Below are 18174 nucleotides of genomic sequence, written 5' to 3' on the forward strand. Positions count from 1 at the left end.
CGGAGCGGACCGCGCATGCGCGGTCGCCTTTGTGTGGGTCGAGCGGCGGTGGCGGCGGCAGTGGCGGTCCCACTGGCAGGCGGGCTAGAGGGGAGTCCGGGCGGCGTCCGGCGTGGGAGCCGGGGGACCACCATGGTGAAGAAGCGGAAAGGCCGCGTGGTGATCGACTCCGACACGGAGGACAGCGGCAGCGACGAGAACCTGGATCAGGTGAGGGCAGGCCGCGGAGGCGCGGGCCGGCGGAACGGGAGGGCTGAGTCCGGGCCACGGGAACCGGGAGCCGGGAGCCGGCCGGGCCCGGGGCCTTCCGACCCGAGTGCCTAGCCAGCCCCATTCCCTGACCGCCGCTGCCGCCTCCTTCCTATCCTCCCTGCATCTCCCGGGACCTATGGAGTCCCGCCGGGGCCTGGAGATTGAGCCCCGAGGACTTGGCGCCTTGGGCGGGGAGGCGGGGCAGGGACCAGGCTGGTGGGCCTCGGGCTCGGGGGATCGGAAGGGTCCTTCATCTGCCAGGGCCAGATTGGAGCAGCGGGCTGCAGGCCAAACGATCCGGGCCGGGAAAGGTGGGAAGTATCGCCGGCCAACCTGAGAGGCTGGGAGGTTTAGGAGGAGGTGCAAGGGGTGAGCGTGGGGCTGTGGGGTTTTGGGGGGGGGGGGTCGGTGACGAGAAGGTGCGGGCTCTGGAAGATGAAGTTTTTCAGACAAGGAGTGTGGACGGAGAGGAGGGGCATTCGTAAATGTTCCGGAGACCCTCTGCGGTGCTTAGCGAGGAAGACTTAGCTGCGGGCACGAATCTTTTTGGCAACTAGGGTCGTTCGTGGTTGAGAAGGGTCCCTGATGAGATGTCAGACTGAAGAAAACTCTTAGAAGAAGGAAAGAGGGCAGAAGTGGAGCAGTACATAGGGCGATATGGAAGGACTGAGACTAAGGGCTCTTAGCCGTTTTCATGCAGCATCCCAGAATTCTTTCTTACGTGAAGATTGTGCAGTAAGTGTAGAAAGTAACTTTTGGTCTCAGTGTCTTGGGGATTGCTTGAACTGTTTATATACTCTAGAAAAGCACTGTAGGGAGGAAGCTGTCTTTGTAGTAATGCTCTAGTGATGCAAAAAAGGGTTTTCCCCCGTGTTTTGTGAACAAATGATATAAAGAATATACAAGAGGTAGTAGCTTTGTAAGTTGTGTAGGTACTGAACTTGGAATCTAAAAATTTGAGTTTTAGGCTGGGCTATGCTGTTTTCTAGCTATATCTTTGGTCATAACTGTGAAATCTAGGTATAACGTTAGCCTTGTATATCTATTAATAATTGTGCTATCGTAAGGATCAAGTAGTTGTATGTAAGAATGTTGGTACAAGCAGTTGCAAATAAAGCTTTTGTGTAGTGGCTTCCTAGGCGTCATTTGTATTAGGCCAGAGGTCTTAAGAGTAAAATATTGGGGCATGAAGGGGAGAACTTTAAGAGAAGGGGCTGGAGGTGTGTTGAAGAGGGCTATTTTGAAAATGATGGTATGGGGTGGGGAAGTAATGGGGCCTTTGGGGAATTATCAAAGGGATAGAAACCTTGTTTGGGGATAGGATTGAAAGGTAAGTTGAAAATATTCTCAATGAAAGGCTCTTGAAATTTGCAAAAATATAAAAAATATATATTCTTGACTGTAAAAGTTTGGTTGATAATTTTAGACTGACACTTAGGAGAATTAGAACTTTTTTGTTTTTGACTATTTTCTGATCTAGAAATATAGTTATTTCTGATAATGACATCGACTACAATTTACATAGTGCCTAGGGTGAACTAGTCACTTAATTAGGTGCTTTATTTAAATTGTCAAGTTTTCAAATTATGAAGTTAGTATGATTTACCCCATTTTACATATGAGGAAAATGGAGATTGAAGAAGTAACTTATCAAATTTACACAACTTGTAATTGGTAGAGTTGGAATTTGAACCCAAATCTGCACAACGACGAGGCATATGTACTCTTTCCAGTTAATCTGTTAGTCTTTTACTTTTTCATATTGCAAAATGAGAATGATGTATTATGGCCATTTTCCATGTTGCTAGAATTCGTGTTTGTAAAGTACATTGAATAGAGAAAATTGGTACATCAATTATAAAGATTATTTGGGGGGCTTTCTTGGTAAAGCACTGTCAAGATGTCTGTTCTGATGATGAATGAACTAAGCAAATTATTCTGTCCTTAGTGATTTTCCACAGAATTCTGACAAATGAAATGAGTTGAGAGCTTCCTTTTGTGGTAGAGAGATCCACAAAGAGCTTTTCCAAAGTTAAGAATTGGAGGGGATTGCAACTTTAAACCCAACTCTATTTGTAAAAAGAAATTAGCATGAAATGTGTAAGTAATACCTAATACATTTTAACAGCAATTTCAACTTCCTCCTCTTCAACCACTCATTGTCATTCTTTTATCAGATGGGAACCAGATCAAAATTCCCTTTCCCTGCACATCTTAACAGAGTGCCTTCAATCTACCTGTCTGTTCAACACTGCCAGGCAATCAGAGGAATCAGAGAAAGATCTCTACCCTCTATAAGTTTTCACCAGAGACCTTTAGCAGAAGTTCAGTCAGCCTGGTTTGGGGGTCTTTTAAGAATCCTCAGAACAAAATGAATGCATTCTGGGCTTTTCCTGACCAAGGTGCCTTGGTCTGCTCCATCTAGTTCTAGGTCTTCATTTGGGGTTATAGCATCGTATTTGTTGTCCAGTGTATTGTACTTGTGGAAAAGAACAAACCATGACAAATCTCTGAGTGTCTAGGGTGAGAGTGGAACATAGTTAGTAAGGAGGTCCTTTATCCCTGGGTTTTCCCTATGGGAATCTAAGCCATTATGTCAGAAATATTATCATCAACTTAGTCCTTGCTGAAGGTGAGGCAGGTGAGTCTTCTACAGTGGTTTTTTCTGGTGGTGGGAGGAGGGCCACCTGTGTGAGAAGCTACCTGGGTTGCTTATTTAAAATGTACTTTGCAGGGGCTCCCATCCCAGACCTACTGAATCACACCCTCAGGGGATAGAGCCCTGGACTCTGCATTTTTACCAGGTACAGCCCAGGTACTTATTTGTGTTAATGATTGAGACCACCTCCGATGCTAATCTTTTTAGCAAGACACTCTTAAGTAGTTTGGGAGACTTCCTGTCTTGAAGTGTGTGCAGGTATAACTGAAAAAAATTAACAGAGAAGTTTAAGGTGGCAAAGCTGGTGGTTCCTCTAGATCTCTGAAGCTGTTTGAATTGTTGGATGCTTTTTATTGAGGCCTGTTTCTTTTTTTTTTTTTTTTTTTTTTCCGCCTTGCTTCTTGATGGGAAGAGGTATGTAGTAACTAAATCAGAGTTTGAAATCTGTTTTAACATTCGGTGCTTTTAAAAACTCAAACCTTTGAGAATTCGAAGAATTTCTTTTAACATGTGACCTGATAGTGACTTTACTTTTTATGTTGGCCACACCTTTCCTTCAACATTTTAAAATTGCAAATCATGAAGATACTTGCCTTTGGCACCTCTTGGAAAAAAACAAAACAGAATTTGAGGGAAACCTAGGCTTTTTATCCCATCATGTGCCTCCATGGAGATAATATGTGTCACTCTTTAAGAAATAATATTTATGCAGTGGGTTCTAGAAAATGAAAAGCATCCAAGATAATAAAGGAATCAGAGTTCTCTATTCAGATTGATAAAGTTCAGTATTTATGAAAACTTGACTCTGCCTTTCTCAAGAAAAAAAAAATTGAGCTACATACATATTGGATTACTTGAGTTTATTTCTTATTTTAAATGATGCTTATGTTGTCATGTCCTGTTTTTCTCTGCTCATCCTACTTGAAGTAGCAATAATTAAATTTATCTTTGAGAGAATAGGCCCCCTAAGTACTTTTTAGGAATTATTTTTAGATATTACATGTAAAAAAGTATCGTTGTTATAAAGTATCCTTCCATAAACCTTCCCCATTCAAGTTGGGAAATTTAAAATTGTGTTTCTCATTAATATAGTCTTTTTTACAGTATAGTCTAGGGCGAACTTGTGAGAAATGTCAGGGTTGACTTGTGAAGTTTTTAATTTGTGTCATAATGTTTCATCTAACTCATTTGGTAATTTCACTCAACTTTTCTTTGGAAATAGTGCCGTGAAGATTGAGTCTCATGGGAGCTTTAACAGAGAATCTCTTAGGAAAAGTTCAAAACCCATCTTCTGACACCAGTTCTGTTGGTGTACTTACTGCTCTCCTAGACTGTAAGTTCCCCAAGGGCAGAGATTGTTTCTCTTCGAACAAGTGTGTTACACAGTGCCAGGCACTAGGGCTCCTGGGTGAACAAAGTAGAAGCAGTTTCCACCTTCACGGAGCTTAGGGGAGGGAAATAAAGGAGGGGCATGAGAGGAGGGCGGAGCAGGGGCCAGCATTGCTCAGAGGGTCGTTTCACTACAGACTGTGTGAAGGAAGAGCCAGGATACTGAGTGTGACAGGGATCCTATTATATACTAGCCTTCGGGAGTGACATGTGAACTGAGATGTGGAATACATGTCAGGGAAAAGGAGAGCAGGAGACCGAAGAGTCCAGGGAAGTGTTGAGTGTTCATGGTCGAGGGACCAGCATGTACAGAAATATTGAGGCAGGAAGGACCTAGCACCACATGAAACTGAAAGAAGCACAGTGATGAAAATATAACTATTTGGAGAAAGAGTGGTGTAAATGAAGCTGCAGAAGTAGTCTGTGTAGACCTTTTGAGGATGGAAAACCTAGTTTAGTGGATCACAGCCAGCATTAAAAATAGAAATGAAATTGAATCAAATAGAAAGCATCAAGTGTGTCAGACCTCATAATAAGTATTGTTTTGTGAAATTTGTGTTTCATGTATATGCATGTACATGTACACTGAGTCATGAGGTATAATTTAGCTTACTGTCTCCTGGGGTTAAAAGGTTCAGAGCCACAGGCAGGGCCATGTTGGCAATTGTAAGGACTTTAGACTTCATTCCGAGGGCAATGAGAAACCATTGAAGGATTTTAAGCTGGAAAAGGTGTTCAGATTTGCCTTGTAACAAGTTTGCCCAGGCTTCTCTGTGGGTAGTAACCTGGAGGGGACACCAGTTAGGCGGCAGATGGATAGAAGAGTCCAGGTGAGAGGAGGTCGAGAGCATAAGCTCCACTAGAATGGAAGCTCCAGAAGGGAAGGGCTGTTTGTTCACCATGCTATCTCTGCACCTAGAACCGTGCCTGGCATGCAGCAAACAATATTTGCCGAATGAATGCCTGACGTGGATTGGTATGGTGGTTATAGAGACAACAGAAAGTAGATTTGGACATAATGTTCAGGATATAAAACTGAGAGGACTTGATGACTGATTGGAGTTGGGGTGAGGATGAGGAGGTTCTGGCGTGAAAGAGGGAGCCCTACAGGAAGGTCAGGTTTAAAAGTGACAATCTTGAGTTCAGTATTAGATGTGTAGTGTTTAAAGTTGTCTATGAGATATCCAAGTGGTGACATCAGGTAGGTAGTTGAAAATAATGCATGCCTGACACACAGTAGGCACTTAATAAATCTTTGTTGAAAAGCAGATGCTACTTAGCAAATGCTGCTTACCAAGTTTTCTAACCTGGTCTCAATAGGATCCCCTACAGAGATAAGGACCGTTGTCAGTTTGGGGGTTCTTGCTGCAGGGCCTCTGCTATAATGATGATTTCCCTTTAAGGAATGGAAATCTGCATTAGTTAGAAAGTGTATTGGGAGAGAGAACTAAGTAAAAACAAGTTAGCAGCAGAACTTTTTAAAACTTTTATGTACCTTTTGTTTTGGATGGTTGAAAACAGATTTTATTTTGTCAATTCTGTAAAATTATGGGCATTTATGTAACTCAGTATTTTATCTACAACTATAATTATTTTGCTGGAACTTGAAGGGAAAGTTGCCATAGTTAGTGCCAATAATGTAAAGGATTGTTATGCTGCTACTTTGGGATTATTACTTTAGAAGGATTTTCGTTTTATGCTCATTGTTTTGATTTTTCTTTTTTTCATATTATAAAAATAGTATATTCTTATTGAAACAGTCCCTACAAAACAGAAATACCTCTTTGTCCCCCAAAAACCGCGTATACATTGGTTCCATTCCCTACTCCTGAAAACTGACTAATGTCCACTGTTGGAGGCATGGACCTCTACCAACAATTTTGGTGTGAAAGAATAGGAGTTAACATTTCATATTTAAACCCCCGTGAATTACTGCACTTTTCCTCAGCAGCTCTTCAGTCCTCCCACCTCTCTCTGTCCCTGTGGCTATTTACCTTGCCCTGGCCACCATCTATTCTGGCGACCTTGCTGTGGATTCCTTCTGACTCCTCTGCACGTCCACCCTGGCCCCTCTGGGATCAGATAGTCTTTTCAAACCCTCAGGGGATGGTTACTCCCCTGCTTAGAACCGTTTGATGGCTACCCACTGCCTTCAAATAAAAGCCAGGCTCCTGATCCTGCTCTAGAAACCTCGGAATGATCTGGTTTCTTCCTACCTCTAACCTACCGTGTGCCATTCTTCCTCTCGCCTGCTAAGCTCCATTCACATTGGTTCTCTTTCCGTTATTTGACTAAAGCTAAGCTGTTGTCAGCATCAGGGCCTTAGCTATTCTGTCTGGAGACTCTGTCCAAAAAACTGCACCCCTTTTTCTTCCCCAAAGTTTCTAGTCTCAGCCTAAATGCCACTGCCTCAGAGGAGCCTCCGCTGATCACCCTGTCTCAGACAGGTTCCCCATTCACTTGATTCACTTCCTTCTTAGCACTAGACATAATTGCTTTCTTTACTTGTATGTTGTCTGTCTGCCTGACTTGATTTTAAATTCCATGAGGTTAAGGACTGTGTATCTTTTCTTCATGACTGTCTGTCCAGGGCTTGGTGGATAGTACTAGGTACTGGTAGTGGGGTAAGTAACTGTCTCTGTTTGCCTGGAACTGAGGAGTTTCCCAGAATGCATGGCTTGCGGTGCTGAAAGCGGGACAGTCCTGAGCACACCCGGATGTTTGGTCACCCTAGCTAATACTAATTACTTACATTAGTTATATTTGGGGAATGCATAAGTGGGAAACAGCTCAGCATGCTAATTGGCTATAAAAACCTCTGAGGTGTGTCCATATGAGATTTTATTCTCTCTTTCTGGGGTGCAGATTATGGATCCCAGTTACATGTGATCATAGGAGGTCTGATTAAAGAGGTGAGATTTAATTTCCTTTAAGTAAGGGGGAGCTAAGTTGCTTTATTACAGGTTGATCCTAACATGACATCACAGAAAATACACTATTTGTGAATGTTGAGGTGGGGGAATTAAATCTTAAGGTTCATGAGTCTTCACATATTGATGGATTAGAATTCTAATCTTAGCCATAATAATGCTGTTTTAATAAACATTACCCTAGTGCAATTAGAGTTGCTTTATTACAGGGTCTCAATTTGGGCAGTTTAATGTTAAATATGGCTCTTAAGCAATGTTAATAAAACTGCCCTAGAAGCCAGACGTGGCATCCTACACAGCCATACCTGTAGTGCGTTGGGCGTTGGCATTACTTTAAGCAGTTCTTTAGTTCAGCTTAAATTTGATAGACCATGCTGGCACTCCATGCTGCTATTCCACTACAGGAATGCTGACATAAGTAAGGACAGTTTTTACTGGGTGAGATGAAATGCAAGGATGATGGTGAGAGAGAACCACTGGATACACAGAAACATTGTCTCAGCCAGTGGGGCACAGTGAAGCAGGCTGGCAGGAGAGAGCTACAGATGGACCTACCCTTTGTGCATGAATCAGGCTTGGATTGGCTTTTTTGAGTACAGGCGTTGGATAAATTAACCCTAACAGGTAGCAAATCTGATGGTCTCTTCTTATGTGCAGTGTTGGAAAGACCTTTCCATTGTACATTGGTCTGTTCCGCTGTATCTAAGAGCCCTCAATAGAATATAAAGGACTTAACTATAAAGAGTAGCCCTGCTAATGAGCTCCCCCGGTAACTTCCTGTACAATTCTCAACTTCTGAAAAGGGGATCTTTCACACTGTGAAGAAAGTCTTTGCTGTCTCCATACTATTGTTAATACGGTACTTACTGTTGTAGAAGAAGCGGGATTACCTCTCAGATGCAGTTGTTCGTTGATGACGGAGAGCTGTTTGTTAGGTTTGTTGTGTAGAGTGGGACCTCTTGAACAGAAAGGCTGTAGTAACACCTTAGCACTTTAGTTATAGTAACTTGTGATGGATGTCTACTGCTTGTAATAGTTAATGTTCCAGAGAAGGATCCGATTGATAGTGTATCCAAGTTCCTGTTATGAGTTGGTATCAAAACAGAATTCTGGTATATTCGTGAACCTCCAAGGGTCAGGAAAGAGATTACCTACCAGATGTCTTTCTAAATTTTATAAATTTGCATTAAGGTAATGTGGGGGAAATAATAGTAAAGACTGTGCACAAATTACCATATAACCCAGCAGTCCCAATCCTAGGTATTTACCCAAGTGAAATAAAAACTTACATTTACACGAAAACCTGTATGTGGACATATAATTGCCCTAAGCTGGGAACCCAAATGTTTTCCAACTGGTAAATGGATAAACAAAGTGTGGTACATCCATTCAATGGAACACTACTTAACAATAAAAAAGAGTAAGTCACTGATAAATGCTGCAACATGAATGAATCTCAAACACGTTATACTAAGTAAAAGAACTAGACTCAAAGGCGACATACTGTATAAGATTTATTTATTCTATAAGGAGACCTATAGGGACAGAGAGCAGGTCTGTGGTTGCCAGGGGATGGAGGGAGCAATTTGAAGAGCACCAACTTCCTGAAAAGGCTGAAAATCATACGAACACTCTACAAAACAGTAATTCCTATTGACCAAATGCAAATTACAGCAATATTTGGAGCGCTAATGGAACTGTCCATATATCTTTTTTGTGGGAGTGGTTAAACTATGTATTTATCAAACTCATAAAACTATACATAAGAAAGGAAAAACTGTACAGTATGTCAGTTACACCTCAAATTTTTAAAAGACTGTAAACACAAATATTGCTATAATTTGCATTTGATCAATAGGAGTTACCGTTTCTGTATGAAAAAATAGAGCATTCTTATGATCTTCAGCCTTTTCAGGAAGTTGGTGTGCTAACTCTCTAATGAAATGAGTAACATTTCATGACTGCTTATGAAAGAGAGCATGTCATCTGTTAATCTGAGAAGGTCATTTTCTCATTCTGGCTGAGGAGGGTATACGCCTAAAATAGAAAGAGACTGGAAGAAGAAAACAGATACTTTATAGCAGTCTATTATTTTAAAATCTATCTTAGCACTTGACCTATAATTGTATGGCACCATCATTATCAAGAAGTAATACTGCTAGTATTTATTTGTTGTATTTTTCTCTTTTTGGCAGAAGGGGGAAATGTTTTAGACTAGTAAACCGTGAGTGACTGAATTAGGAGCTAGGATTCTATTTTGCCCTGGTTTGAATCCTGGCTCCATCATGTGTTAGCTGTGTTACCTTGGCTAAGTTACTTAACCTCGCCTGCTCTTTAGTTTCTTTAGCTTTAAATGGGGATGATAACGAAACCTACCTTAAGATTGCTGTGAAGATTAAATGTTAGATGCTTAGAAAAGTACATGGCGTCTAGTAAGTACAGTATAACTGTGGACTGGCGTTGCTATTAGTGGAGAGCTGGAACTAGAGCAAGTATCCTTTTGTTGCATTTTAAAGTGACTGGCCTGAGTTGGAGAGATGTAACAGGAAAGGGGAACCCCTTGAGAGCAAATCCTGGCTGTAGCCACGACTTACTAAGTGGCACATTCCTCCCCTGCTAGTCTCTCCTAAATCACCAGGACAAGGCAGAAGTGGTGAATGGGATACTGGGATTGTCAAATTAGGATTCGGATGTAGTGGCCCGCACATTTACTGCTCGTTGTCAGACCCCGGATCCACCACCAGAAATACACGTGTGATTTGCTTTTTGTTTTTTTCTGGTTTAAGCGTTCAAAATAAAAAAACAACCTCAGAAACTTGCAGTTTGAGAGCTTATTCACTACAGCCAGTATTGAATATATATATTCACAACGACAATTTTATTATGAATTACAGGAAGAGGATGCTCAGCGTATGGATTAGCTCTACCAGTAAGAACAGGGAGCAAATTACCTTTGTAGACATGGTTCTTATCATATTAATTGCTGAGAATCAGTACTTCTGTAGCTTACGGAGGAAATGGTGACAATTTGAAAATAGCCTCCAGTTCAGTTTTCCATCGTCACTTTTCCATTTCATACATATATTTGCAATTAAGAGTGAAGGCACAGATTTTGTTTAGCACTTGGGAATCCTGGCAGTTGTGATCAAAGTTCCTATGATGGTGTTCTTCACTTGAGAGCACCAAGAGTAGAAGAGATCTAGAGAGGACAGGCGTTTTATTATTCTTGGAGTTTTTTCTCTGTTGAACAAAACTCATGTGACTACTTCTGCCCTATTAGGAGCTCTTGTCCCTGGCAAAGCGGAAGCGCAGCGACTCAGAGGAGAAGGAGCCCCCCGTGAGTCAGCCTGCGGCCTCCTCAGACTCCGAGACGTCTGACAGTGACGACGAGGTGAGTGCAGGGCTCCAGCCTCTGGGGTTGACAGGTGTCTGGGGGTCTCGGTGTCGCTGACTCCTGATGGTCTCTATTGCTTCACCTGAGCCCTACAGCCTAAGAGCTACAAGAACTTCTTAGGGAAACAAAACTAAGGGAAACTCTCGAACGGTCATGTTCCCTGTACTTCTAGGTACCTCGTAGGTGTCTCTGCAGGGCATTTGTGGACATTTTTCAGTTCTTGTTTTCAGCCCTGCTGCAGAAGGGGCACAACTTGTTAGTCGTCATCTCTTTTATTATTTCTCATCTGTTTAATCCCACTTTCATGTTAGAGAGAAATTCTATCAAGAATGCCATATTTCAGGAGGAAATACTTGAGCAAGACAAGAAGCTTTCCTGTAAAAAATGCCAGGATATGTGGTTCAGAAGGAATACCTTTTTCTCTGACAGGAGCAGTATTTGTGGGGCTTGGGGGTAGCTTCCCTGTCGCTCACAGCACCTCAGGTTTGAGTGCATGGATTCCATCCCGGCCAGTCAGCCACTGGCCTGTTTCAGCACAGAGGAGCCTGTCCCCGCAGTGCTACATATTCAGAGGGCGCTACAGCCCTCCCAGAGCTGGCTTGATGGGCTTTGCAGTACATTGCTGTAAATTCTTTGCTGAGGGCCTAAGATGCTTTACAAGGACACAAGTCCACAGGAGCTCCCTTAACAAGTATTAAGGGCCACCATCACTTCAGTAGGAGCTTTCTGTGGTCGTGTGGAGCCAGCCTGTCCCATACTTTGGAAAGATTTTCAGGCTGTGATGAAGTAAAGCATAGATAAGATTTATTGCTTCCATCAATTCAATGGCAGACAGCCCTTTGTGCCAGAGAGGTCAATGGAACCAAATACCAATTTCCAAAGTCAAATATTGGGTCCTCAGTTTTATACCCTCTCCATGTTAAAAACCCTCTCTTTTTTTTTTTTTTTATGAATACCACAAAGTTCCTTAATCCACCTCTGCTCCAACTTGCAGTAGCCCAAACCACATTGCCACGACAATCCCCTATGTTCGTTTCGCTCTCCATCTTTATTACTTATTCCTACTGATCCTCAGGCCACCTTTCACTCCCTCCCACAGTCACTGTTACGGTGATCTAGGCCTCAGCCAGCCAGTTTCTCCTCGATATTTCCAATCAATCCAGCCCACATCCCTGATCATGGAGCAGCATTGACAGCTTCGATGTTCTATTTCCTACCTTGTCAGAAGGAAACGGGGAGGGCTTGTGGGACAGGGTTTATAAAGTGGACAGCAGTGGACAGTTCTGTCCTCGGTCGTCACATTCACTCACCACTCACTCACTGACTCCCCCAGTGCAAGTTCCCGTCCTGCAAGCTCCATGCGTGGTAAGTGCCCTATGCAGGTGGACCAATTTTTTTATCTTTTATACCATATTGTTACAGTTCCTTTTCTATGTTTCCATACTCGTATGCTTAGATACACAAATATTTACCATTGTGTTACACTTGTCTACAGTATTCAGTACAGTAACGTGCTATCCAGGTTTGTAGCCTTGTGAGCAAGAGGCTGTGCCATCTACCCTAGGTGTTTATAATAGGCTGTACCACGTAGGTCTGGGTAAGTGCCCTCTATGATGTTGGCACAACAACAAAGTCGCCTAATGATGCATTTGTCAGAACATGTCCCTCTTGTCACATGACTATAATTTCCTAGAGAGAGGCTGGCTATCACCTTTCTATTTAATCTCTTACCCTGCAGTCTAGGAAAATGTTTTTACTATGTACTTATTTTGTTTTACAGTTCCACTAAAATGAAAAATGGTTTTTATTATAATGAAATTTAGTTAACAGCTAGAACAGTTTTTACTAGTGCCCTGTGTATGCAAATTAGAAATGATTGCATTCTAATTGACTGTAGTGATGATTTCTTAATCTTAAATAATTTAATATACCTAAAATTGCTTTCTACAGCCAGAGGTAGTGAATATGTGAGTTTTATTTTTTTGTTTCTTTTTTTTAATGGAGGAGCCTTAATTCCTCTCAAATTGATAATAACCCAGTTTGTGAGAAAAGCAGTGAGCTCTATGAAGTAATTTGCTTATTTGTTTTGTTTTTCCATTTTCTTCTTTGAAGTGCACAGACAATACAGGAAATTCTTGAAATAATTTCTCTTTCCCACTATTCCTACATCAACGACTTTTATTTTTCATGTTTCAGAAGTCAGATGCTGTGGGTTCCCTCCCCCCGAGTAACAATATTCTGTTAAGTGTGAATCTGTGTTATGTCTGGAATACCCTGTAACATGTTTATAGTCTTAGCAATTCCTTAAGATACAAGCAATAACTATCCTATGAAGTATTTCATTCTCCATATTTCTATCATTAAATCAGAAGAGTGTGCAGTTACTGTAGGGATTTCCTTCATCCTTTTTAGCTCCTTCTCCCAGGAGGCAGAGTGTGTATCACCTCGGCAGCATTAGAGAAGCCCAAAACTTGTGCTAGGGTACATCCAGAGTCCATAAAAACCTTTGCAACTTAGGGTTCCCTTTGTCACTTGCAGCTACTTAACCAAGTTGTTACTTTAAAAGTCTTCACCGTAGGATACTACCCAACTGCTTATGCACTTACTGGAGGAAAAGCTGACAGGCAAGCTATACTTTGCCCAGTGGGGAATGAGACTTTCAGTAACTTTCCCTCCACAAGGTTCTTAGCTCCTGCTGCTGCCTCCGGGTCCCAGCATGGGGGCCCACAAGCTTCCTGCAGCTCTACTCCAGTCTACCTTCCCCCAACTCACTGAGAATAGCAGCCTCAATATCATGGCCATTCTGGGAAGCACCTGTTCTTAAGTCTGCATTGTCACTGCTTGGCCCAGGCTGCTAGCTGAGCACCTCAGCTTAGGGTGAATATTTCATTACTTCCGACAATTAAGCAAATGTCCAAAAATATTAAGAAAATATCTTTTTTAAAATCCTGCCAAAAAAAAAAATCCTGCCAACCACTAGAGAACTCAGTGGGGTTGCTGTGAACTCAGATTTATGGCCACCATGGAGATACTTTGAAGTGAGGAGGGGACTTCTGAAAGATCCTTAGAATATAAAGTTTGAGACCGAAGCCATTGCTTTTTTCTCTTTTTCATAATAATATTTATACCTCTCTGTAGCTAAAAAACCGCATATACTGAGGTAATTTTCTATGTCTTCTAATTTCTGCTCTGATTTTTATATCCTTATTACTTACAAACTAGTTGTTTAGAAATTTGGTTATTAAAGCAGCAGTTCTCAGTCAGATGGAGGCTGGTTGTATCAGAAGCTACTCTGGAGTTTTTTCAAATACACCTCCCAACCCTTCTCCCCTACCACCTTTTTTATTGTTTATTGTCATTAGTGAACAATGAATACAGAAGGAAAAGTATGTTGGTCCGCTCAGATTTGCTAGGACAGAAAACTGGTCAAGAGCACCTGAGAAGATTAATGGGTGATTTGTTATAAGGAGAGACATGCAATGATTTTAGAGCAAGCACATATCCAGCTAATTGATTGGGGAAGGGTGGGGACAGAATAGGGGAAAATTATGCAAGTTTCCTATCCAGAAAAAGTGGGTGCATTGGACGTTCCATTAGGGAGGGCATAGTAGATGTTTCATGTATAGTATCTTTGCAGGGGGAAAAAAACCCTACGTTTAACGAAAGAGAATATATGAATGTGTTATTTTTGGTGAATGCATATCTTGGAGCACGTATAAAAATAAGAGACAGGATTCTATCTGTAAGGCTTACATTGCCCACACCTGGGTAGGTCATAATGCTGTGCTGGTGCACTGTGGTACTGTCACTTCCTGTCCCTGGACGCGTTTGATAGAAGAAGCACCACCAAGGGAGCGAACAGGAGTGACAGGGAAGAAAAACGACAAAGTTAGGAGGAGAAGAGCTAGTAGCTGCTCACTCATGAGGTGGGGTGTTGTTGTTTTTTAAATGGCCAACACAAAAAAATCCATTTGTTAGGAGGAATGGAGTCCTAAATCAAGTAGTTCAGTCTTTTTTTTTTTTTTAGAAACACAGTGGATCATATAAAAACAGATACTTGCAGCTAGATAAGAAAGCCTAGACTTTCACTTGTTGCCAGTCAAAATCACCAAAAAAACCTTTTTTTGTTGTTGTTCAAAATTAAATATAACTACATCATACTTAGTTGAGGAAACAGCTGAATTATGTTCTATACCCTTTGCCTAAACGAGAATTATTATTTTTTAAAGCTTCATGTATAGTCTTGTTTTCAACATTTTTGAGAAATAGAAGCATTTATTCCAGCCCTGTAGTTCAGCATTTCTCACACCTGTTTTTCTTCCTCAAGACTTTTGTCAGCCTTCCTCCTTGCGTTTATGCTCCCACTTGCCTCTTCAAAGACTCTGGTCTCTTCTTGCTTTCCCCCCCATTCCATTTTTTTCTATTTCTTTCTGAAGCTTCTTCCTACTCTTTTTTTCTTATCCCATCTGATCTTTCAGGCTCTCCCGCTTTGATCTAGTTACACTGTTATCTCTTGCTGGCTCCAATAATTCTTTTTTCCTCCTTTTTCTGCTCCCCACCCTCCACTCTGGTGCAAGCCTTTGTTTCTCAGTCTAGTTGTGTAGGACACAGCTCCCTGGCCCATGCTGGTGTTATGAGCCTTGCGCTCCCTCCCCCCGGCTCAGGCAGTCAGTCTCCAGTCGCAGCAGCTCATGGCACCTCTTGCCAGCTGCCGGCTGCTCACAGTGGCTGCCGGCCCCTCATGCTGGCCACCAGCCACTCATGGCAGCACACGATAGCCCACGGCAGCACACAGCAACCCACAATGGTTGTGGGCCGTTCACGCTGGCTGCTGGCCATTCACGGTGGCACACGGTAGCCCACAGCAGCCCACAGCAGCTCACAGCAACCACTGGCTGCTCACAGCAGCCAGTCTAGGGAGAGCCGTTGTTCACAATCTTAGCTGTAGAGGGTGCGGCTCACTGGCCCATGTGGGAATCGAACCTGCAACCTCGGTATTAGGTGCACAGCGCTCCAACCACCTGAGCCACCAGGCCAGCCCTTCAATATTTTTATTAATAGAACATTTTGAAAAAGGTGCAACTTTTACTTATACATTCATTTGGTAACAACAATTTTCTAGGAAGTCAGCCTAGATATCCAAGAGCTTTTTGTTACTGCTTTACCTTTCAGATAATACATAATTAGCACATGCTTCTGATAAAGGCCTTCCCTGCTAAGCTAGTATTTTCTTGTGATTTAGTAAAGTTTTCATGCAGTACCTCCAGAACAAGATGTTCCACATAGATGAACTATCCCTGTACTGAAACTAAACTCTTGAAAGTTTAAAATATAAAGCCCACTATATATGAAAAAAAATTTTTTTATAAACGTTATTATATGTAGTTTTTCTTGTTGATTTAGTCATGATCATGAATGGGCAGTTCTTGTACTGTGAAATAATGACTTCCAAAATGTCGAGCTGTGTGGTTCTGCTTTTTATACCTTTTCTTTCTCCTCGTTACTGTAGTTAAGAAGTGGCCATTGTTCTCGTCTTCTTGGTAATCTGCTCTACTTCCAACTTCCTGCATCTGATCTGCTCTGGGGTCAGGAAACCAGGGGACCCCATATAGTTTAGGTTGGAATACTCTACTTTAGTACTTGAACTTAGTGACAGCTATTTGGGTTGCTTACAAGCCTTATTTTTACATACTTCTTGGCTATGTAGATAATCATATAGTAGTACCTCATTTATCTACACACCATTCAAGTCTCATCACAAGAATTTGAAAAAATAAAGTGATTTTCATAGACTACTTGCTTAAACTTGTTTACAACAAATTCTGACACTTCTACCAAACAGTGGAAGGGAGTACTGAGTATGTTCTTCATTTTTTAGTATCACATCTGTTTCACTTTTGTTTTTGTCTCTGTAACCAGACTAAGTTTTTGTGATTGAGTGTAGGGATTCTCTATGTTTTCCAGTTAAATATATGTGATTGCCTGATTATAAAATATAGTAGTGTCCTTTGTACTTTGATTAATTACACAGTATAAGAAAAAAGAAAGCTAAGCTATTCTTCATATTCTTTAGGCTGACATTAAATTGCATTTACTCTTCAACTACACTGACCCTTTTCTACTTTCAGAGAAAAAAAACAAACACCTAAATCAGGAACCATGCCCTTCCCACACACCTCTTTGCTAGCCACTGTCAAGATCTAGAATGAGTACAGAACACTTTTGACTTAATGTAACACTCAATTCATATAGAATCTTACCTCTTTAAAACTCCAAGGGGTCATAGAGCTCATCTGGACTCCTGTGCTTCAGATAGTAAAACAGACTCACAGAACTTCTGCGTTTCTGTTCCCAACATAAAATAGTACCCTGTATTTACATAGAACTTCAGGATTTCTGATGTGCTCTAAACTTCTTTTATTCTGTCTTCTTTGAGCCTCACACTGCTCCCATATGTGATCAAGCCCAAGGCAGTATTGTTATTCCTACTTTACAGATAAGGAAACAGTCTCAGGTGAAGGACTTGGGCTGTTGTCCAGTTCTTTTAACCCCTAATTCCAGTATAGTTTATCAGTAACCCAGCTGTTCTTCTTGAACCCTACTACGTTGAAGTATTTTGTTTCACTTGTAAATTTATTTTGGAGTATCTAGGTGTTTACTCCAGGTCCTGAGGCCTAGAATGTGGTCTTCCTTGCCCATTAAAGATAACCTCTCTGAAATCTTCACATTTCTTTGCTTTTATGCCTCCCGGATATTCCAAGTACTCAGCATCTCAGTGCCACCCAAGTTCAAAGAAACCGCTCCCCACCCCCTGTTCCTTCCTGTCTTTTCGCTGAGGGCCAGGAAGGTCAGCCACTTCCCAGAGTAAGGACCTGCTTATAACGCCCGGCACACACTCAGGCTGGCACAGGGTTGTGTAGTACTAACCTTACTTGTATCATTAGATCATTGCTGCCCATTAGAATATCTGTTACATCTGTGAGAGTCAAACTATAATACTACTAATCTCTTAATTTATTAAGAAAACATCTTCCAGTTTCTGTTTTAGGTTTTGTTCACCGCGTATATGCGTACTACTTCCCTTGTTATGTGTGGGCCTGCATGCATGTAGAATGCTTGAGAAAGCAGGACCTCAATGTGGAGGAGTCCTGATGACAATGGATCCTTTCCATTTCCCAGGTTGTTTCTGAACAGCTCTCACTGGGGGATGTTCTGGCCTCTGTACTCAAATGCAGATCACTAGGCACTCATTTTCTCATTCTTGACTTCTGTGTGGTACATTTTAGGACACTTTCAAGGTCACAACAGAGCTTGCCTTTCAGTAGAGCCATTGTTCCCAGCACAAATTAAGAAATGCCAGGTCATTTCCTCTCCTCTTTGCTGGACGGGGCAAAGCCTAAGATCATCCCTTGAATTCTGCCTGTTACACTTTAAACTACTATTTACTACCACACTCTGGCAATGAAAGAAGAATTCATTTTCCCTCTGTTTCAGAGACAACAGAATAAGGCTTTTGCAGGGACAGGTGAGCAATCTCTGGACTAATGGCT

General features: G+C 41.8%; 1 protein-coding gene across 1 annotated transcript in view; it reads left to right on the forward strand.

Annotated features, from left to right (window-relative positions):
* Nucleotides 1-18174, forward strand: part of RTF1 (RTF1 homolog, Paf1/RNA polymerase II complex component) — a 43705-nt gene continuing 25531 nt past the window's right edge. The window contains exons 1-2 of the mRNA XM_019725450.3: nt 1-210; nt 10511-10621. Of these exons, the coding sequence (XP_019581009.1) occupies nt 16-210; nt 10511-10621 (306 nt within the window). The 5' untranslated portion in view covers nt 1-15. The remainder of the gene's footprint in view (nt 211-10510; nt 10622-18174) is intronic.

Source organism: Rhinolophus sinicus, chromosome 3, assembly GCF_057876585.1.
Source record: "Rhinolophus sinicus isolate RSI-liver-muscle chromosome 3, RSI-T2T, whole genome shotgun sequence".
Taxonomy (NCBI): Eukaryota; Metazoa; Chordata; class Mammalia; order Chiroptera; family Rhinolophidae; genus Rhinolophus; species Rhinolophus sinicus.